Here is a 22429-nt window from a genome sequence, read left to right as displayed (position 1 = left end):
GAATAACTAGGCCTAATGTAAACAAAATAAATTTAAAAAGCTTAAGAATATTCCCATTAGTTAAGAACTGCATCATAATAACAACACATAACACACAACAATAACAACTCCTGGTATAGTGAACATGCATACATCTCCCAAAAACAGGGGTGGGGAACCTATGTCTCGATATAATTAAGTTATATTCGGGGGCACAGAGAAGGTGGGGTCTGTTTTAAAGGTGACTGCCTTCAATATGGGCCTATAAAGTGCAGGGGGAAATCCTGGTTTATGTTCATAGTACGGCCCTCGGAGGACTTTTACGGCGAGAGAGAGAGAGAGTTGTATGTACAGGGTGTCCCAAACGGTGCACCACACAAAACGTCTCCTCAGATTGAGCAGCAGAATGCACTTATTCAAAGGCTAGTATGGCTCAATGTTGCCCCTCTCCTGCATAGCCCTTGCATTCACCTGTTTATGGTGGTGGTGGAATGTGGCAGACCAGAATGTTGACAGCAGCCCAGCAGGCATAGGCGTGCACATACGGATAATGTGGTGCTAAAGCACCTGCCCATTTGCCCTAGTGAACAAAAATGCCCTTTTTGACAGCTTCATTTTTGGATTTTTTTAGTCACAATGCACTGTGGTCCATGTTGACATTATCATCTGCAAATTCTTATCAAAAGTATGTGACAACAATGCCCCACCAAAATATAGGCTATAGATTCTGCCAAGTAAGGTAGCCGGAAGTTCCACATCCCACCCAGCCCCCTCGAGCACCTGCCCCCCAAAATGCCAGTGCCACTGCCAGCAAGTTTTGTTCAGGTTGAGGTCCAGAGTTTGGTTCCCATTCCTCTTTGCCAAAAAGCAACTGAGAACACCACTGTTGAGTTAGTTGCATGAGCATGTGCGGGGACACCATCTTGCAAGAAAACCAATTCTTCAGGCCTGTTGAACGTCTTTCTAGCTGCGAAAGGCCACACAATTTCTTCTTTCTGGTCAAGGTGGGAATTATTTCATTTTATATACATACAATAGCTTACAAGCCTTACAAAAGCTTAAAAAAAAGGCATGACCGCCCTATTTTCTCTGGTTTTCATTAGGCTACCATTTAGAAGTGGATAAACTGCATTGTGGCCTATTGGACTTTTAGTTTTAGGCCTAGTGAGACAAACAGAGGGAGCGAATGGGTTCTTGTCTGGACAGTGCTCAAGGTCGAGATGGAGCAATAAATTGTCTAGATGAACATAGATAAGATAAGATAAGATAAGATAAGATTTGTTTTATTTATTTATTTGCTTGTTTGCATTGTCCATTCTGATCTAGCCTAGTGCACTCATTTACAGAATGAGGGAGAGTTTGTGACGATGAGCTACACCCAACACACAGGCCTAAATTTAAGCAGTTAAAAGGTCAATCATAATGCATATTGTAGCCCGAAGGTCTGCCCATGCACGCTGTGTTTAGGAGAGATGCTTGCCATTCAGCAACATCGCTGACGTTCCTCCATGGCAACCCGCAAGCGCGGCATCACCTGCCGCAACTTAGCAATTATGACGCAAGGAAAGTTTTGGTTCGAATTCCAATTAACATGCCAAACCACCTCAAAAACTAATGGTGCGGTGACAGAGGGTATACCGTCCTAAGGCAGCAGGTAGGTTTATCTTTATTCCTGCCGACTGTTATTCTCAAACAAATGTCGAGTAAAATTATTTTGATTGTGAAACTATTGTCGATGACTTTGGCGAGTTGATTTGGTCTTGTAACTTGATTCTTTTTATTATTATTATCGTGCAGCATGTCCTCGCCTACCTTCACAGATGTCTTTCAATGCGAAGATGATACTTCACAGCAATCTCCAGATTCTAAACGTCACTCCACCGATGATGGACTGAATGACAGTTTGGATGGGTAAGGTATAGGCTACATCTTCAAATTAATGATTGATATTCTAGCGCAACAACCAAACGTAGCCGCCGTGGACGCATCGTGCCTATGTGCATTGTTTGAAAGGTCGAACAATGGAGAGCTCTTTCCATGTCTTTTCATCAGGAGCTCTGCAGACTTGACTGACGTGTTTGAGGAGGACTGCTTGGAAGGGGATGCTTGGTCTACACCGACTGCTGAACTGAGCCAGAAAATAACTGCTCAGCTGGAATTTTACCTGTCAAATGAGAACCTTGCTGAGGATGCATTTTTGTTAAAACATGTGCAGAGGAACAAGTTGGGCTATGTCAGCCTCAAGTTGCTGACATCTTTCAAAAAGGTATGCTGTTTTTCATACAAACCCCGGATTTGTTTAATCTGTCTTTTACATTTTGTATAAGTTTTACTACTTTGGAACATAATGTAACCAGTGATCATTTATTCCTTGTCAATTATCTGAGACCGACCTATCTGAAACTAGTCTTGACCTTTGCCCTTTAGATCCGGGAGTTGACGCGTGACTGGCGCACCACATTGGCTGCTGCCCGTGCCTCTGAGAACCTAGAGGTCAACGAGGAGGCAACCAAAGTGCGCCGCAAGACCCCCGTGCCCGAATGGCTCCTGTGCATCCCCACCACCAAGCTGCTGCTGGCTTGGAACCTGCTGGGCACCTCCACCGAGGAGGAGGAGGAGGAGAACGCCTCCCCAAACCTGGAGCAACAGGACCTCATGGAGATAGCCATGCGCCTCTTCAGCGCCCACGGCACCATCTCCTCCCTCAGGATTCTGCGGCCGGGCAAGGAGCTGCCCGTGGAGCTCAAGAGGTTCAGCAAGAAACACACCGAGCTGGGCCGCAAGCTGTGCGCCGTAGTTGAGTACGAATACCTTGAGGGAGCTCGCCAGGCCTACAAGACCCTGCAGACCGAAGAGCAGCAGGGCAAGAAGGGCGTGAGGGTGGTGCTCCTGGGCAGCCGTGGCACGCGCAAGCCCAGCGCCTCCACCTCCTCCATCCAGGATGGTGCAGAGGAGTCCTCTGAGGAGTGCGTGAAGCACCCCTGTGGCAAGAAGCCCAACCGCAAGGCCAAGCGCCACCCTTACACCCTGGAGGACTCTGTGCTTTACAGCTCCTCCGAGTCCGACTTTGCCCCGCCATCTCCCCGTCCAAACCGGAGGGTCACCCGCCCGCAGGCCCTCTATGGCAGCCCACTAGCCATCCCCCGCCTGGCCTCCTGCCGCAACGACCCCTACAGGGAGCCCCTGTGCAGCCCCGTCGGAAGCCCGCTGGCGCCGCGCAAGCTGTTCTCCAGCAGCCATGGCACTTCGCCGCTGGCAACGCCTCAGTTTGTGAGCACTCCCAACTCAAACAGCTCCTCCTTCAGCAGGAGCAAATGCTCCGGGGATTTCTCCCAGGATAGTGCCGCTTTCGTGGGAAGCCCGTGGGTCCAGCGCAGAAAAACGGCCGCTCAGTCTCTCGGCGTGGATAAGACTTGCTCTGTGTCACCTGGCCAGCTGAAGAAGGTCATCAATGCTGTGGAGGTGGTGCGTCAGCCAGTTGGCCCCGATGGCAGCAAGGGCTTCTACAACTGCATTGGGAGAGGAAAGATCCTTCTGCGATAGGCATTGCTTTCTGTGCAACATGCAATTCTTGCCAAGGGGAGGGGGGAAATAAATCACCAAGCACTTTTTTTATTTACCATAAAAATCAAGTATGAAATTCATATGGGTGTTATGTCAATCACTGTGGGTGGGAGAAAAGTTTTCTATTCTATGAATTAATAAATAAAAAAAAATCCTAACTTTAATATTGAACCTTCTGACTTGACTTTGTGAGCTTATTGCAGCTGTCACTTGGTTGTGGGTCCAACTCAATCTACCACCTCCTGTTCTCTCTTTTTACTTGTGACCTCGTGATGCAAGGTAAGAGGACATTGCGTCTTTTTTTTTTTTTTCCAACTCAAATTTCTCACGAAAACACAATTCAAAGGTCATTTTCTCATTCGGGATGTTAAATGGGGGAAAGAACCCCAACAGTTGCTCTGCCCAGCGGGGAAACTCTGATTTCCTCCACAGAGGCGGGGAGCATCAGCGATGTATAAAGTCACAATCAAGTCTTTTAAAGGAGAGGGTGGGAGGTACTACTGTGGTTTGACATGGACCCATTGAGTCATAGATTATAAGATAAGTACAGCAAGTCATGTGAAGAGTATGTTACACCCCTTAACTACACTTATTTTACTGCTAAGATGTAAAGCTCTACAATGGGTGGGTAGGACAAGCGGAGGGAAAATAGATAGTGGCGCTATTGCCATTTAGTGAAGCACACTTCAGTTCATGCCTTGAACAAGGCCTGCCCAGCATGTAGTGTTGGAACTGTATGCCGTGGCAAATTTGCATCCGTAGTGGGTAGACAAAGGGTGGGGAACCTGTCTCGAGGTCCATTTATGGCCCTTGAGGCCATCACATCCGGCCCCTGACATTTTAATCTTATACAGATTCACATGAAATATATGACGTTGTGTAAAGAAATCTTAGAAATTGCATTTGCAATAGGCCTACAATTAAGTTATATTTTCAGGGAACCTAGTGAAGGTGGGGTCTGTTGTAAAGGCGGCCACCTTCAATAAAGGCCTTTAAAAAAGGGGGGGGGTGGTAAATAGTACAGGCCTTGGAGGACTTAAAAAAAAACTTGAACTAGCCCTCGAATGAAAAAGGTTTCTCACCCCTGTTATATAGGCCACAAGATGCTGTACACCCTCTACATACATGTAAGCTGAGCGCATCAGTTTAAAGGCGCACTGTGTGAGACGGAGGCCAGAGTAGGTATTGCAACTATGCTGCTCACTGAAATTGTGCTGTCTTCAGCCAAATTTGATCTTTTCACTAATATTTACTACAACTAAATAATGAACTAATATTTGCGAGTATGGCCAAAGTAAAGTAAGTTTTTTTGCGGCTAAATATGTCTATTTCTGGAAATTCAAAATGGCGGACAATGGAGAAGATCCTCCTTTTCATGTTTGAAAAATGCAATTTTCCCAGTCATAATGAATTCTTAAAATTTGATCATGGTGGTAAGTATTCATGAAAAAGGTAACATTTGTGAATGGGCAGCATGAATTCTGGTAAACTGCTAAAAATATTACACAGTGCACCTTGAAGTTTTCTGATTAGCCAACACTAAAGATTTGTTCCGGCCCTAAAACTTCTTTATGCTGAAATTCTCAATATTAAAAAAAAAAATACAGCATGAAGTTCATATACTTCAAAGGTGAAACCTTGCGCTTTCAATGAACAGAATGTTTATTCATGACATAACACAGACCAATTATCAGAACTCAAGTCTTGGACATAATTTCATTCCACACTTAATGGTTCAAGACCTGTGACACGTCTGTAAACTTTTACAGTGCGTTACAAAGTCTTTACCAGAAAATAACCAGACATTATTTACGTAAAATTACTTGTATTGTAAGTGTCTCAACATTACACACGGCTGTCTAGATATAACAGATGCAAAAATAGCTGTACCTTTTTCTCCCAAAGTTATCACTGTTGATTTAACTATAATAACGCTGCCCTTGTCATGCGCAGCATATTAGATAAAGAGCAAACATAAGATTTGCATAGACCTTGCTTCACTGAAGCATTCTTGGTATAGGGCAAGACCACATGCAGGAGTTCAAGCACTGAACTATGACCCATCTCGACAAGTAACAGGACAGATTACAGCAAGTAACAGCAGAGCAGTAAACTGAGAACAGAACTCCAAAGTGTGCAGACAGTGTTACATTGAGTTCAACAAAGAATTCAGTGGGGTGGGGTTGGTGGGTTTGGTTTGAACATATGAGGGTCTGTCAAGGCCATTTGGAATAAGTGTTATTTTCAACACTTGAGCAGCTGACATTTCAGAATGTTTCACAAATCTATGAGAAAGATAATCCTATGTACAGGTTTGCCAGATGCGACTGAATTTCCAGTCCAATAAATTCTCAAAACTCACCCAGAGGTACTAAATCCTACCCGATTTCAACTAAATTCCATTACTTTGTATAAATCTACAGAAAACCCTGGGCAAAGCATTTTTAACTGCAGATGGCCATCCCAAGCAACCCAATTGGTCAGGAAATGTACCCAATCTGCCAACCCTGCCTATGTGGCTTACTAACTCAATACTTAGATTTCATGAAGGCTTCTTATGTTAATATAATGTCACGATGAATGCATAAAAGGATAGCAATGCATGTGTTAAGTTATATGAAACATTAACCAACGTCAGCCTTTACAGTATGCTGCATTACACTGTAAATGCTCTCCTGTTTTGACTTGAGATTTGTAATTAAAACAAGCTAATTAAATATTGTTTAAAAGTAGAAGAAAAAAAAGAAGACTTACATTGCTGGTCTGCCTGACCTACTTCTCCAAACCAGCATACATTTAGAATATTTTGGTCCATTTCACAAACAAACCATTGCACTTACCACTTAACCATTGCAATTACATATACGATCTAAAATAATTTAGGTTGAGTAAGTCGTTTATTCCCTGTGTACTCATTTCACATAGTTTACCTAGTGCACTCATTTAACTCTAGTTTCAGTTCTCTACATTAGAACTGTTCTATGAACAAACTCTTTCATGTCAGGCAACCTCAAAACATAAATTGTGGTAACAAAACTTAAAACTAGGCATTAGGCAACTTGACCTTAACAATGACCCCCACAACAACCATTACAATACTTGCAATGCTGCCTGATACATGAAGTCATGTGGTGGTGGTGGTACTCAGGGTCTGCATGCCAATGACAAAATTTAAATAAATCAAGTAAAAGGATTTGTCTCAAACAGTGGTCCCAAATACAACTCCGTCTAACTCCTGGTCGTCCAGATCGTCCTCGCTGAGGGAGAAGTCCTTGTGATTGGCCACTCGGTTGGGACTGCAGCTGGACTCGCCGTCCGTCAGAGAAGAGTTGATGGCGGTCTCACCCAGGTCAACAACAGGCCCCATTCGCTCAGCTTCCGCCATGTGTGACAGCATCTTGTCCAGCAATGGGCGGCTTTTGCAGATGTTGTCCAAGAGCTGGCACCGGTGTCGCAGCTGGCCAAGAAGAGCATCCTTCTCCTTCACTGTGTGCTGAAACTTGTGGATCGTTTCCTCGGAATGGCAGAGCTTCTCGTGGAGGTAGGATATCTCTCTGAATGGGATATAAGTTTATTGTGATCAGACAGTGAGCAAAATCAAACCTATGCCATGTCTAAATTGACAGTACAGGGGCCTACACTACAAAGCTGGTTCAGGAGCAAACCAGATTAAGTTAAAGGGGCATTCCACCGGTGGAGACATGAATATGTTACTGAAAGTGGGTCATATTTATAGTAGAATAGTAACATACATTTCTAATTTTGTGCCTTCTTGGCCAAGAAAAGGCAGAAAATGACTTTTTAGTGCTTGTGGATTTGTGACAACAATCCCCATAATGCACTGCGATGCTCAAGTTCCACAGGCCACACCCAGTTATTTGGGACTCTATGCATCATCCCTCCCTCAGCTTGCAGGTGCATCACAGTGGGACAGACATCACTGGAAAGGAGAAGCTGGAGCACACTGCAGCTTAGTTTTCAAGACTTTATTTTGTGCACACACGCGACCAACGTTTCTGTGTTGCTACACCTTCTTCAGAGTCAAATGATGGCAAGAGAGAGACACACATTTCAAGACTTGACATTCACAGGTGATCCTACTTGGTTTGGCTAAATTGGTCTGATCTCATTGCAGGTAATTGACCCCACCCCCCAACACCAGGACAAAATTGTAGACAATTAGACAGCTTGCCAACTTCCCAAAACAAAATAAAAAAGTGAAAAGAAACAATACACAAAGAACATTGTCAATAAAACCACAGCTACAATTATTACAAGACCACAGCCGCGATGCTGGAACAATTTGTTACAGAGAGCAAGACATATTGTGTTCCTCATTTATGCCCTGAGGCTCCACTGAATTTAGAGTATGAATCCAAAATGCCTTTCTACGAAGCCTCTCTGTCTAATTGTCTGCAATCTTGTCCTGGTGTTGGGGGGTGGGGTCAATTACCTGCAATGAGATCAGACCAATTTAGCCAAACCAAGTGGGATCACCTGTGAATGTCAAGTCTTGAAATGTGTGTCTCTCTCTTGCTATCATTTGACTCTGAAGAAGGTGTAGCAACACCGAAACGTTGGTCGGGTGTGTGCAAAAAATAAAGTCTTGAAAACTAAGCTGCAGTGTGGTCCAGCTTCTCCTTTCCAGCTATGCCAGTGACTTACTGGCAGTGTTGCTAGATGAGGCTGATGATTTCCAGCCCAAAACATGCTCAAAACCCACCTGGAAGCACTAAATCCCGCCCAATTCTATTGATGTCGATGGGAAAGATTGGGCGAGTTTTCCTGTAAAATGCCATTTTTACCCGCAGACGGCTATCTCAAGCAGCCCAATTGGGTGGGAAACAGCCCAATCTGGCAACACTGCTTATCGGAGCCTCAATGCCAGTGATTTCAAAAGCACTGGGACACTGATCTGTGATAGGTCTGTTAGAGCATTAGGTCCAACCCCCTATGAGCGGGGTTGAAAAGGTGGGAAAAAGGCTTGTAGTCCAAAATGACCATTTTTACATCATTGACATAGGAAGTGTTAAGAGATGAATGCGGGTTTCTCCTATCTCAGGGGGAATTGAGAGATTTTTGCAAGACCATTCAAAAGTATGACTGGGTGTCTAACAATGGAAAGCCTAATGCAAAATGGGTGGAGTGTCCCTTTAAGAGGTAAATCAGATGGCTTACCTCTTAACTTAACCTGGTTTACTCCTGAAACATCTTTGTAGTAATGGGCCAGAATTAAGTCTGGTAGAGTGTCTAGCACACCTTGCCTAACATAAGAGGCAATTACATAATCAGAATGTAATATCATCATGATGTAATATCAAGTCTAAAATTCACTGCAGTCAAGCTGTAGGCACACAGATTTCAATGTTACTTCATTCCAGTTCTGAAGTTACTTTTCAAAGTACAAACCACAGCACACGTGACTAGAGATGTGCAGTGGAGTATTCATTCTAGGTTCCTGATTGGTGGTGTAATCGTTTCCCCTTTCTTCAGTAACTCACCTGTCTTTGGCCTCTGTTATCTCCTGAGTAGCAGTCCTGAGCTGGTCATCCTTCCGAATGAGGCTTTCAGCTTGCTCGCGCACTGTGTTCTCTGCTGCCTCGAGCCTCTCCTCCAGTTCGGCAACCCGTCGATGCAATGCGGCTAAATGTGCATTTGCTTCCCTAATCTGAACCGGTGACGGGGAAGACATGTCACAGGCACCGTGGTGCGACAGAACAACTACACCATGCCAGTCCTCGTTAACTGATCCGACACTAGCCAGCCAAGTCTCTACGTCTACCACGCAAGATGATAGCACAGCTAACTGGCAAGTATCTAAATGGGGCTAGCTGGAGATGGCTAACTTAGCTCTTGCTGTAACTTCTTCAGCTGAGTTCAAGAGAGAGATGCGCCCACTTTCGACAACTGTATACCATTTCATCCACAACAGCAGCTGCCTTTCCACTCACTAGAAACAAGTTATGAGTCAAAACAGTCCATTGTGGACATCGTCACTTTGAATGGGGTTACCCTGATGAGATCATGAGAAGGTATCAGTATCGCTAGCTTGTTACTGTTCCCTTAACTTACTCCTTCGCCTTGGATGCATGCCCAAACTTGCTGGTTGTGTCTGCAAGACGATCATTTCCACACCTTACACGTATTCATAAACCATGTTTCCATCCTAATTTCCTTATTCATTCAATATGTTACTGCCATCTGGCCGCGGACGAAAAACTTCAGCTGGTTTCTTCGCAACAAGCTTGGAACCTGTGGATATCAGCGCGTCCCGGAAGTAAACACACTCAACACGTCGTCATGCAAGATGCTGATGAGAGTGGAGAGGCAACCAGGCAACAAAAAAGAAGCAACCAGGCAGAAGAAAAAGATGCACCGCATTTTACCAGACATGATAAAGAAAGAACAAACTGAATTCGAAGTCAAATGAAATGTGGTTCTACAAGCACCCAATAAAAATTAAATTGCGGAAAAAAGAAAGGTTTAAGCCTGTATGGTATAATCATCTGCTACTTTGCCCAGGCACGTTGGCCTTGATATATGCTTTGAAAAGCTTCCATAACCAAGTGTCTGTTTGACTGTTAAATGGAGGGCCCAACCCAGAATCAGACTGTCCCTTTGGGCCTAGACTCGGAATCAGGTCAAGTTCAAAGAAAGAAACTCAGTCCACATGGAGCTGGTCTTGGAGGACTTGTTCCCATGACCAGACCTACATTTCAACATTACAGATCACTGGTTTTCAATTACTTGTACTGTCATCTTTCTCATCAAAATCTTAGCCATTTAACATATCTGTTTATTTCCATGTTCTGCAGCATGCAGGTGCACCATGGTGCATCCCACAGTGTCTGCCTTCTCACTGGTGTTTGTGTTTCGTTGAAATGAAACATTGACCTCCATTCTGTGGTGATGATGCAGCCTTTTTTATATGGCAAACTTAAGTATGTTTTTTTAACACAGACCTTTTGTGTTTTAACTGACTGCTTTTAATTGACAGTGCAACAAGGGCTGCTGCATACTGTCATTTTCGGCGCTTTCTCCCACCACGCCTCTAGATGGCGATAGACCACAAAGGCTTTTGGTATTGTGAACTTTGGTTAACTCGCGTTCAGTGGTGTCCTTGATGCTAAGGCAAGATGGGTTACTGGGATATCGAAGAGGGTACTCAGTGTGTGGCTAAAACATGGATTACAACAAAAATGGGCACTGCTTTGGGTGAGCTGCGAATCGAATGAACTGTTTACATTTTGATCCGCACAGTTTTGAAGTTAGAGGAAAACACACGTCGGCCTAGTGGCCAGCGCGTCTTCGCAACCTCAAGCTAGCTAGGATAGATAGGTGAGCTAACTACAAACCAACTACCCAAACAGGGACCAGCTATCAATTTGGATAAACTATCTCTCTCTTGTAATCTCTTCTGCAATGATATAGTCACAATATTAGGCACGTTCATCTGGTTGACGTTGGAGTGCAGATGTCAACGATTAGTTAAACCCAGGTTGTTTACAAAGTAAGTTACCAGCTATAATTTAGTATCGAGTGACAGCTGTACGATAAACGTCAAAGCTAGTTTTAATTTCCTCTGGCAGCACTGGCTCGTTGGAATTGGAATTATTGATTGATGCTGCTTTGAAGAGTTATCTCTTTTGCATAGTACTGCTGCTGTATAAGCCTATGATCTCTCTTGCACAGGACTTATGGGCTCAGCCTACAACATTGTGCTCTACCAACCTGCAACTACCCTTGAGGCAGTTCAGAGGGCCACTTCAGTCACAACCACAATGGGTGAGTTCAAATACGATTTGTAGAGCTCTAGGCAGCGCAGGTCCAGTGATTATGATTTGACTTTGTAAAGTACATGTCTGTCCTACTGACTCTGGTAACTAGGCCTCAGCTGGGCAAAGTATCCCAGAGGATGCTATAATTCCCTCTTTGCAACAGTCAGTAATCTTATTTTTTTTTTTTTTTTAATAGTAGTCTAGGCAGGATTTCTGAAAAGGTGCTTATTTAAGGTCCTGAAGGCAAATCATGTTAATTTTCGGCATACAACTGATTTAGGGGTATTCAAGGGTGCTGAATCCAAATCTGCCGTATGCCGGACGCAAAAATGTACCGAAATGCCTCAAAACGGGCAAAATCCAATATGGCCGCCGCCACCGTGTTAAAATCCTGCAATCACTTTTCTTTTGGACTAAATAAGGTATGAATTTAAAAATAGCACTTATTTTTATGTTTTCAGACATGGGGAAAGCCATTATGTCATCAGATTTAAGCTCAGATTGGAGGAAAATGCTTATGTCATTGGCTGGCAGCCATTTTAAAAGCAGAGAGCCTCATATTGTCAACGATTTTTAACATTTTTACTAATCTTTCAAGATCCACAGAAAAAATGCTCTTTGTCTCTGTGAACACAAATACTGCAGAAAACTGCACTGAACTGTCTACTTTCACCTGAAAAAAGAAGTTTGTGTCTACCTTTTTCCATTCTTTAGTTATGGGCAGTAGAACATGGGATGACACCACAAAAAAGCACAGATTTTTGACCCCCAAAATACTGCACTTCTCACTGCCCATATTTTTGCTTTAAGGACATATTGTCTTTGATAGTGTTCATGTTTGATATACAACATTTTCAGGGGGTTTGAAGTGTGCTTAATGCCTTTAATTCCCATAGTACATCAAAATGAAGGAATCCAATATGGCCGCCGTCACCAGTCTAGAGTGTACATTTCTTTGATTACACAAGGTAAACTCTTAAGTACATTATGTAGCATCAGGTTTTCATACAAGGAGAATTAATTTCCATACTCAGATTTAAGATAGATATCAAAGGAAATTATTTCAGTGTAGACTGAATTCATGTTTGCAACAGGAGATTACCTTTTCCATAAATTGACCATTTGTATTTAAATCTCTCCCTATTTCAATTACACTTTAATGCATTATACCATGAAAAATGTTCCCACCTCAAACCACCACACAATGTTTCCACACCTCTTCACCCATAAAAAATAAATGCACACAAGAGTCTGAAAGTCCCTAAATCGAATATTTTCTAATATTATCCTTTGTACAATGGGAATTACTTCATGTTTGCCGGTTTAATTGCTGTGCTCAGATCACTGTATATCTAGGCCTATAATGGGGATCAAGAGGCAGACTGATGTGAATAGAATAGAATAGAATAGAATAGAATAGAATAGAATAGAATAGAATAGAGTGTACAGATAAGGGAGTGGCGTGTGTGTGTGTGTGTGTGTGTGTGTGTGTGTGTGTGTGTGTGTGTGTGTGTGTGTGTGTGTGTGTGTGTGTGTGTGTGTGTGTGTGTGTGTGTGTGTGTGAGAGAGAGAGAATATATACACAAAGGACATACTCAGGCTGGTATTGCACATCAGTCATCCAAAGTTATTGCATAGATTGTCTTGCTTAATGTACATTCAGCTGAGATGGCCACTCTGTGACAATTATAACCATTAATTACAAGGCTGGCCTTTGTTCTGTAGTACGGCAAGAATTCAGCTCAACACATTGCACTGTATCAATTATTGCACAACAACCGGAGGATGGAAGGAGATCAGGGGAACAAGAGATTATAATGAACAGTCAGACAGTCCATGTGTGTGAAATGTGGTTTTAGTCTTTGGTCCTTACTTTGATGATACATCTGTAGTGCCAATGATACATCTGTAGAGGCCCAAGAACTCAGAACCAGGATAATGTCCAAGACAATGTTTTAGCTCTGTGACAGTGGGAAGTTCAGAGAGGGCTAGGTCTATTCTCGCTATAGGTGTGCCTCCTGAAGGCAGCAATGATATCTTTGGTTTTCTTTTCATTCAGAGCTAGAGAAATTTGTGTCGGTCTCTGTACACCAGGCTGCCACCTTCATTCCCTTTTGCTGGCCATGACTTTAGATGGGGGGCTCAGCATGCAGCCATGTGGGGATCCAGCCCTGCTGAACAGGGGAGCAGGAGGAAAAGAGAGTCTGTCTGTTCTCTTCTGTTGGTAGAATTGTGCAAGTATAGACTTTAAATTGGCCTAGTTAAAATATACTGGAATGTACATCTGCAGTGTATCAATAACGGTGCTCAGCTGGAGAGAGAGAGCCAATGGCAGACAGAAGAGCAAGTGGTAGTTTTAAGGTGCCTAGGCACAGAAATGGGCACTTCCCTGTCTTTCTCACAGCACATGAACACAATATTCAAAAATGGACTGCTAATTAACCCATTTTGTCCTAAGCCCTTTTTGGGAAAGGGTGCCCTCTTCCTATTAAATCCACAATGTCTCAGCCTCCGAAGCACATACAAACATGAAATGAGTTACATTTAAAAGCCAATACCCTCCCCTTGCATTGTAATGTGTTCATTCAGCTCTAACATACCCACATAGTTAATAAAACAGCTAAAATCTCAAGATCCTGAAAAACCTATATGTGTTTCCAGGACACAATGGGTTAAGTTATACGAGGAGGTATCAAAAATCAGAATGTCCTTGCTGACTTGGAATGTCCTTTTTTGAATATTGTGTTCATGTGCTGTGAGAAAGACAGGAGGGTGCCCATTTCTATTAGCCTTGCGCACCATCCTACGTATTTCCGCCAAGAGACTTGACTCCACACTACTTCTGATACCAGTTTATATATATACCAAATATATATGCACATACAGTCACCCTCCTCTACTCTAACCAAAATTGTTTACTTGGTATACAAAGTTAACCTATTCCTAATCACCCCTCCTGGAGTTGCTGAATTGCAGCAACTGCTTGACTCCGTGTACTCCATGCCACTTCTTGCAGATGCAGTGTTGGATGAGTTGAGCACAAGTTGTGATGTCTTTGTGTGCCTTGAGAATACATGGGTTCTAAATTTTGTTTATAACCTGACTGTGAACCTAGCCGCGCACAACTCAGCCTCTGATTGTTGTAAACCGCTGTCTGTCAAAAAAAAATAGCTCACGTGGTTGGCTGCCAGTGTCTTGCCCCTCTTCATAACATTGTGTTGATAAACAATGAGAACCCATGTATAAGTGGCAGATACAGGAGCAGTGGGACTAAAGCCCTGTTCAATACCACCCATCCCACTTCGGTGACTGGCAGGAGGATAGGAAGTGGTATGTGGGCCTGACTCAATATAGAGATTTGATAATGTGGGGCATTTTATGTAACCATGTGACATCTGAATTAGATAGGACTGATCATTGCAAAACGTCATAATTTGCTTTTGTTGCATTTGCAGCGAAAGTGCCATGCAGTGCATGATAGTGTGTGTCCTGCCAAATCACTGGAGAGGAGGAGGTTGATAGGCCTAATGGTTGGGAATGAGTTAACATATATCAAGTATATTCCTCACAATAACATAAACTGTTTTGATCCACGTTTCACCTTTCCACCATTCAAAGATATAATGTAAGCACCGCAATAAAATCGGCAAACAATGAATTCCTAATGCACAACATTTAGATGTGCATAATATATTTAGGCACATTCAGACTTATGTGTGTAAATTTGTCTCATAATGGAAGAGGTGGATTGAGGTGGACATATTGCATCATGTTATAATAAGCATTAAAATAAAAGTGGAAGTAGAGAAAACATTTTCATTCAAAAGAACAGCTTATTGACATGAAAGTCAACTGTCACTTGTAAACATGAATTCAACCTATGAAATCATGTCCTTTGATTCTAATCTTTAATCTGAGTATGGAGATGAATTCTCCATGTATGACAACCTATAGCTACAATGTAAGTAAGAGTCCACCTTGTCTGGTGATGGCGTCCATATTCGATTAATTCATTTTGGGGTAGGCCTATTAAAGAGGTTTTGAGCCTAATACACAGCATATTTGAATATTTGAATTAAGCACCCTTCAAAACCCCTGAAAATGCTGCATATCAAACATGAACACTATCAAAGACACTTTGTCATTAAAGCAAAAATGTGGGTTGAGACAAGTGCAGTATTTTGGGGTCAAAAAATATTGTTTTTTGTGGTGTCACCCTATGTTCCTGTTGCAATCATGAATTCAGACTACACTGAAATAATTTCCTTTGATATCTATCTTAAATCTGAGTATGGAAATTAATTCTCCCTGTATGAAAACCTAATGCTACATAATGTACTTAAGAGTTTACCTTGTGTAATCAAAGAAACGTACACTGTAGACTGGTGACGGCGGCCATATTGGATTCCTTCATTTTGATGTACAATGGGAATATACATTTATTTATACATCATATTGGCATTAAGCACCCTTCAAACCCCCTGAAAATGTTGCACATCAAACATAAAGCAAAAATATGGGCAGAGAGAAGTGCAGTATTTTGGGGTCAAAAATCAGTGTTTTTTTGTGGCGTCATCCCATGTTCTACTGCCCATAACTAAAGAATGGAAAAAGGTAGACACAAACTTCTTTTTTCAGATGAAAGGAGACAGTTCAGTGTAGTTTTCTGTAGTATTTGTGTTCACAGAGACAAAGAGCATTTTTTTCTGTGAATCTTGAAAGATTAGTAAAAATGTTAAAAATCGCTGACAATATGAGGCTCTCTGCTTTTAAAATGGCTACCAGCCAATGACATAAGCATTTTCTTCCAATCTGAGCTTAAATCTGATGACATAATGGCTTTCCCCATGTCTGAAAACATAAAAATAAGTGCTATTTTCAAATTCATACCTTATTTAGTCCAAAAGAAAAGTGATTGCAGGATTTTAACACGGTGGCGGCGGCCATATTGGATTTTGCCCGTTTTGAGGCATTTCGGTGCATTTTTGCGTCCGGCATACGGCAGATTTGGATTCAGCACCCTTGAATACCCCTAAATCAGTTGTATGCCGAAAATTAACATGATTTGCCTTCAGGTGTCAACTTTTTGGAAAAATGACCCTGACTATAGTGTTATCGGCTAGATGGTCATGTTTAGTCTAAAGCTACTTAATACAGAATTAATAGTAGACCACAGATATGACTGGAGCAACAGTATTTGTGCCACTAGGTTACGCACACTTGATGAGTGGAGATATAAGTTTAGATATAGATTGAGTGGAGATATAGTTTTATATAGATTTGCTAGAATCCACACTTTCATTTTCTCTAACTTCTATCCTGAACCTTCTGTCATGAGTGCTCATTACAATCAGCTAGTTCGGTGCTAGTTGGATCAAAGTTGTGGAAGGTTTGTATTTTCTGAACTCAGGGACTCCGATGTCTGATTAGAAAAGGAAGTAGGTCTACTCTACTGAACATCTCCCTGATCTACTTAATAGAATTGGGTGGCCAGTGGCCACACAGTTTAAAGCAGGGGTGGGGGACCTAGATGTCCCATTTCACTAGTTTGCCCTTGAGTGCTTGGTGTACAATACACTTGAGTGGCATGCTGGCTGGCCTCGGTCCTGGGATGCTGAAAGCGGAGATCATGTGGGATGAGATCCGCTTCGACCCCCATTGTGTAGAGGAGTGTAGCTGGTTGCTCTAGTGAATAGGAGGAGTAGGGGGAGGTGATGGGACAATTAGGAAATCCTTCGCAAGACAGCTGAAAGGGAAAGGAGGGTTTTAAGTATCTGCGAAGGCGGGAGCAAGAAATGACAGCTGTCCATCACTCGCAGGCTTCCTCCCAAATCATGTTTATATATAAACAACATTTATGGCACCTGAGGCCCTTTTATCCAGGAAGCAATATAATGTTTTGCAGCTTCACATGAAATATGACATGTTCTGTAAAGGAACCCTAGAAATTACATTTGCAATAAAATTAAGTTATATTCCAGGGTGACCCTAGAGAAGGTGGGGTTTGTTTCAAAGGTGGCTGCCATCAATATAGGCCTAAGGTGCAGGGAGAAATCCTGGGTTTTAATGTTCAAAGTAGCGCAACTCTTCTTTAAGTCACTGGGGGCATGTTCCACCATTGTGTGACAGTAGTGAAGGACGGTTCAGACCAACATTGCATTGTGTGAGGAATGGCCGAGAGATATGATCAGATCAGATCAGATCAGATCAGGCTCGAACAGCCACTCTGAGCCACCACTGGTTAACAGTGAGGAATAATGGTGCACTCTTTTGAAACTCGGATGTCGCAAACCCAGACCCCTGTCTCGGGAAAGTGCAAAAGAACGGGTACTCAACTCGGGGTTCCGAAACACAAACTCGGAGCACTTCGCTGTACTCCGAGTTCGTTTAACATTAGTGTTTTCAGACATTTGTATTGTCCCCAGCTGTTGCAATAGAACGCATTTACAATGGTTGTCGGGAGAACAACCTCAGGTTTACAGAGAGTAGAGTTTCAAAAGAATGAGCCATATCAAGCATTGTTATGTATCGCCATTGATATGTTTTTATGCAATTTGTTGCAGCTGCGCTAGGGGCAGTTTTTGGAATGGCCACATGTCTGAGTGCACAGGCGAGGGAGGCCCCAGATGATCCTGTAAACTACTTTGTTGGTGGCTGCGCCTCAGGAATCTTCCTAGGAGCTCGAAGTAAGTACAAAAACGCACTCATGGTGGAAGTTAGGAATGCACGGATGCAAACTTCTAGAGTTCGGTGGTCAGTTTACAAATGTCTACATTTTATTGTAATTTATGCTATTTTGTTCTGTATCAGCATCTGTGTGTAATGTGTCTACTCTGTTGGAAACTCTATGGCACTGTTACCGTTGATGTGCCTGACCTGAAATGTTGAATTTCCAAATCCAAGCCCATTTTATTCAGGTTTTAATGCCGTCACCTCCCCAGGCTCTACCTTGGCAGTTTCAGACAGTAGACTTTTTTTTTTTTTGCAACACTCACAGCCAGTATTTTAAAGAAGGTGCTAGAGATTACAGCGTCACTGCATGTTATGCATCACATGCCACTATTCGGCCACTCCACCAAAAGCTGTATGTGGCTATTTTTGCCATTTCGGACCCGAAAACCAACAATAGCACGTAAAGGACAGAGCAGTGTTGCATTCTGTGTTATGGCTGAAGAAAATAATATTCTTTTGTTTTGTGTCTTCTGCCTTGCAGCGCACAGTGCTATCAATGGAGTATCGGCATGCCTTGGTTTGGGCACATTGGCCCTGTTCACCAAGATCGGGAAGAAAGAAGGCTGGAAAATAAGCGGCCCTCCTGTCGTGTAAACATCCCACGTCTGTCTGTATATGTTTTACTGTATGTACATTGTTTATGGAATTAATAAACTTAGAGAGTCTTGATCAATGTTTTTGATTTCTTTTATTCACATTTATCATGCTCATTGCTACCGTTCATAATCTTCATGAAATTGTTTTGATGGAATAGATGAATCATGCTTCAGTGCACATTACCATTATCAGCCAGGCTGGCTTCACCAAGTATTATCGGCACACATCTACACTGAATGGTTTTACTGTATGTTACCATTTTGGCAGAGGTGATGCAGACTGTATGACCATCATCAAGGAAGACTTTGTCTTAAGACAAGGATGAAGATACACATAACATAATGATTATTGTAGGCATCTATTCAACGCTGCTGTGTCACTAGCAGGGAACTGCTAGCCAAAATTATAATACGGACAGTGTATATACGGGGACAGTAGCAGCGAAGGAAGTGAAATGCTTCACTTTGTTGATAGTAGATTTTACCACTAGATGGTGCTGCACACAACAAAACCCATTATAGTGTTCAGGGCTGTGCTGTCGGAAACCAACGGTGTAGCCTGAAGTTAGTTGGTATTGTAGAATTTCAGCATTGGTAGCCTATAACTGACAACCTTGTCAGTAGAACATGATTGTTGGGAATATTACATAGCGAATTTTAAAGTTGTTTTGTGTTCCCGGGCGTCCCTTTGGTGTATTTGGCCATGGCATGCTCATATTGGATATCTTTAGGCAAATCCATGTTTGGCTCATTGTCTAGTTTTCAAAGTATTTTCTGTACTTTAGTATGTGCTAAACAAGGCCTTTATTTACCATCTACACCCTCCCTTCACACACTTCACATTTTCCTACTTTGGGGTCATGATGTACCGGTAACTTAGTCTTGCCATACCCGAAGGTTTTTTACTGGAACTTGCGTATGGCACAGCCAGGGTAGACATGATGATGGGCAATTCCGTAACCATTCACAGTTTGTTTATATGAACCTAAAACAAAATAAAGTCTACGGTTGCTATAATCACGATTCTTTCCACTTGAAAGTGTTTTGTTTCCAAATCACTCCAGCACCATTTCCCTCTGCATCAGTGAGTAGTAATGTGTTTAATCCAGGCGTCACCAACGTGGCGCCCACGGGCGCCAAGTAGCCCTCCAGGAGCTTCTGAGGTGCACACCAAGGATGTTAATAGTCAGGACTACAAGTCACAGTTAATGCTTTTCTTCATCTAAATATGAGATTATTTCTTTATATCCTAAGCTATAAGCAAACTATCATTCAATCATAGTGAAAGTGAAAGCGCAACTGGGAAACTCCAATTCCCATTGTCATTGTGACACAGCACTCCACAGCACACACGTGTTCACTGCACACAACGAAATTGCATTTATGCATCACCTGTGCAAAGGGGGAAGTGCGGCGGGACGGTACCATGCTCAGGGTAGGCTACCTTGAGAGTGACTTGAGAAAGATGTCAAGATATCGGTAGAGGATTTTGAATAAACAAGTAGCCCTCGGGTAGCCCTCAGACCCATAAAGGTTGGGGACCTCTTAATCACTAGAGTGGTAGAGGGCTTCTACTCTTCCAGCAGTGCACCAACTCCTCACTATGAAACATTTTCTCAAAATTATCTCGCATACAGTTCAGGACATTGTCAGGTATGAAGGCATACAGATGAAATTATTATCTATTAGGGGTGAGATGACATGCATGCAAATTAACTGAAATATCATAACATTTAATGTACAAACTGTTTTATTGGCCCTTGATACTTTGAAAGTTACGTGTATATCATTGGTGAATAGTGAATTAAGTTGCCGTCATGGTTTTATACACAGGAATGGATGCATCGACAGTAAATGGGTAGGCTACACCTGGTCATTGTTATAATTCACTTTACAGAACATAATATCTGTTGGAAGATACATGCAACATGATACAATAGCCTATAAGCTACCACAAATGATCTGTCCTGTATAACTTCAGGTTTTAAAAACAAAAAAGAAGAACTGAAAGAAGAAGCTTGAGGTAGTCTATAATAATACACATGTGCATTTTATGTATGAGTAAGGCTCTAAAGTAAAAGGCAAAACACAGAACTTCATGTGGATGCTTAACAATGCTATATGTGTAGGCCTACATTATGGAGGCACACAAGCTGGCATGATGAACCCAAAAGTCAGTGCAACTGTCACACAAGTTATGGTGGGTCAAAGCAATAAAAATACTTGATGCCACAGCAAAGTGAAAGCCCACCAGGGAAACTCCAACTCCCATTGTCATTGTGACACAGCACTACAGAGCACACAATTGCATTTATGCCTCACCTGTGCAAGGTGTCAGCCCCCAATGGTGCCCCAAACCTGGCGGGTTGTGAGTCTAACTGGCAACCTTTGGTCTACAACTGAGATGCCCTAACCACTTACTCATGACAGCCCTAGTATTATTATTATAGTTATGCCACTATGGGTCAGCAGAATCATTGCCACAATGAGGCATTACACAAACACTAAAGAGATGAACTGAAACAGATGCAAGCCATTTGTATTGTGACAACGAGAGATAAATGAGATGGGTCATGGCAGATGCAGGTGGTTCTGTTTGGCTTGGCCGCCTGCTTTGGATCTCAGACTGTGAACTTTATAGAGCTTTAGGATTTCACTGGTTTCACTTAGAGTGAGAAGAGCGGGCCAAAAGCCACTGTAATTGTTTTGAAGACTAAACAACACTGCAATTCATGTGATTTCGTTTACTTGGGGAGAGCTATCCATCATCAACATCGCTCAGCAATTACTGGAGTGCATGGGTAATTGCACAATATGTGGATGCAATGGGAAAGCAACATAAACTACCCCGGCCTGGACAATCCACTTGAGGATCTGTATCTATTGCATAACTTTAAATACAAGGGAAAAGTATTGTCTGTGCTTGACAGGGGGGTGACAGGAATTGTATAACATCAAATGAACCACTTCTCTGAAGAATATATTTAATTTCTACAGCATATTTTCCCAACTCAAGGGTCATATACTGTACATGTATTACAGTAAAGACAGAAGCTGTACAAAAAAGACAAATAAACAAAAACAGAAGTTGAAGATGTCGCACAGTGACAATGTAACAACATATCAATTAAAAAAGACAATAAATCGGTCAAAAAAGAATCATCAGGCCACTGTACGTTGCTATGTGGCTCACTTACATTGTAAGGTCATTCTTCTCTTTTGGAAGACATAATGCAAAACTTGCATATTTGTCTTCATGCACTCTATAAACGGAGCAGTCAACAAAATTGCATGTGCATGTCTTCCCTTTCTTTATCGGCTCTCACAAAAGGCATTGGGTATATAGCCGGCAAAGTGGACAGCCCCAAAGAGGACTGAAAACAAGGCCTCCTCTGCAGTGTAAGACCACCCCACAGAACATCTCAAGGTGAGGAATACTCACGGGCTGTAAATTACACCCCCCTTTTTTCTGAGATTGCGTGACTACATGGCTGATTGAGGTGTAGTACTGCATATTGAATGAACGCTGGGCTGGCTGGTTGTGATGAAAATAGGTCTGACTACTGAAGTGCAGGGCTGGACTGGGGGAGATAAATGACCTGGGCACTTTGGGCTTAAATCGGCCCCTCATAATTAGCGGCGCAGACTTGACTCACTGGTGGGCCCCGCACCCTTGTGGGCCCCTATTTCAGAAATGTACAAAAAGACAACTTTTTTTTTGGTACATCTCTGAAAATAGGGGCCAGCCAGGATATGCCCGCTATGCCATACTGCCAGTCC

The 22429-nt window shown here is 42.6% G+C and overlaps 3 protein-coding genes across 5 annotated transcripts; 2 read left to right on the top strand and 1 right to left on the bottom strand.

The window, feature by feature from the left end:
- The first annotated feature begins 1515 nt into the window (after positions 1-1515).
- larp6b (La ribonucleoprotein 6, translational regulator b) lies at positions 1516-3707 on the top strand. Its single transcript, XM_063201166.1, has 4 exons — positions 1516-1633; positions 1777-1890; positions 2032-2245; positions 2407-3707. The coding sequence occupies exons 2-4, from the start codon at positions 1778-1780 to the stop codon at positions 3520-3522; spliced, it is 1443 nt and encodes a 480-aa protein (XP_063057236.1). The 5' UTR covers positions 1516-1633; position 1777; the 3' UTR covers positions 3523-3707.
- A 1468-nt stretch (positions 3708-5175) lies between these two features.
- On the bottom strand, positions 5176-9768 carry vmac (vimentin type intermediate filament associated coiled-coil protein). 2 transcript variants are annotated; one of them, XM_063201168.1, is made up of 3 exons: positions 9679-9768; positions 9045-9211; positions 5176-7097 (listed from the first exon to the last, which is right to left on the bottom strand). In XM_063201168.1, the coding sequence occupies exons 1-3, from the start codon at positions 9724-9726 to the stop codon at positions 6743-6745; spliced, it is 570 nt and encodes a 189-aa protein (XP_063057238.1). In that variant the 5' UTR covers positions 9727-9768; the 3' UTR covers positions 5176-6742. The 2 variants fall into 2 exon arrangements, with proteins under 2 accessions (XP_063057238.1, XP_063057239.1); XM_063201169.1 differs by lacking the exon at positions 9679-9768 and having other exon boundaries at positions 9045-9250.
- ndufa11 (NADH:ubiquinone oxidoreductase subunit A11) lies at positions 9250-18722 on the top strand. Of its 2 annotated transcripts, none has more exons than XM_063201171.1 (4): positions 9250-9352; positions 11236-11328; positions 17885-18007; positions 18535-18722. In XM_063201171.1, the coding sequence occupies exons 1-4, from the start codon at positions 9334-9336 to the stop codon at positions 18645-18647; spliced, it is 348 nt and encodes a 115-aa protein (XP_063057241.1). In that variant the 5' UTR covers positions 9250-9333; the 3' UTR covers positions 18648-18722. The 2 variants fall into 2 exon arrangements, with proteins under 2 accessions (XP_063057241.1, XP_063057240.1); XM_063201170.1 differs by lacking the exon at positions 9250-9352 and adding an exon at positions 10602-10758.
- Positions 18723-22429: the final 3707 nt, after the last annotated feature.

The sequence above is a fragment of the Engraulis encrasicolus genome, chromosome 6, assembly GCF_034702125.1.
Source record: "Engraulis encrasicolus isolate BLACKSEA-1 chromosome 6, IST_EnEncr_1.0, whole genome shotgun sequence".
NCBI classification, from domain to species: Eukaryota; Metazoa; Chordata; class Actinopteri; order Clupeiformes; family Engraulidae; genus Engraulis; species Engraulis encrasicolus.
The sequence above is the reverse complement of the archived record's forward strand: the minus strand, read 5'-3'. Positions and strand labels throughout refer to the sequence as shown.

Coding starts and splice junctions, on each gene's coding strand:
- larp6b (XM_063201166.1), top strand. CDS start 1,778: ATGTCCTCGCCTACCTTCACAGATGTCTTTCAATGCGAAGATGATACT. Junction 1,891..2,031: donor CTGAATGACAGTTTGGATGG/GTAAGGTATAGG, acceptor TCTTTTCATCAG/GAGCTCTGCAGACTTGACTG. Junction 2,246..2,406: donor TGCTGACATCTTTCAAAAAG/GTATGCTGTTTT, acceptor TTTGCCCTTTAG/ATCCGGGAGTTGACGCGTGA.
- vmac (XM_063201168.1), bottom strand. CDS start 9,726: ATGAATAAGGAAATTAGGATGGAAACATGGTTTATGAATACGTGTAAG. Junction 9,212..9,678: donor GGTTTATGAATACGTGTAAG/GTGTGGAAATGA, acceptor TCACCGGTTCAG/ATTAGGGAAGCAAATGCACA. Junction 7,098..9,044: donor ATAACAGAGGCCAAAGACAG/GTGAGTTACTGA, acceptor TATCCCATTCAG/AGAGATATCCTACCTCCACG.
- ndufa11 (XM_063201170.1), top strand. CDS start 10,680: ATGGGTTACTGGGATATCGAAGAGGGTACTCAGTGTGTGGCTAAAACA. Junction 10,759..11,235: donor AAAAATGGGCACTGCTTTGG/GTGAGCTGCGAA, acceptor TCTCTTGCACAG/GACTTATGGGCTCAGCCTAC. Junction 11,329..17,884: donor TTCAGTCACAACCACAATGG/GTGAGTTCAAAT, acceptor AATTTGTTGCAG/CTGCGCTAGGGGCAGTTTTT.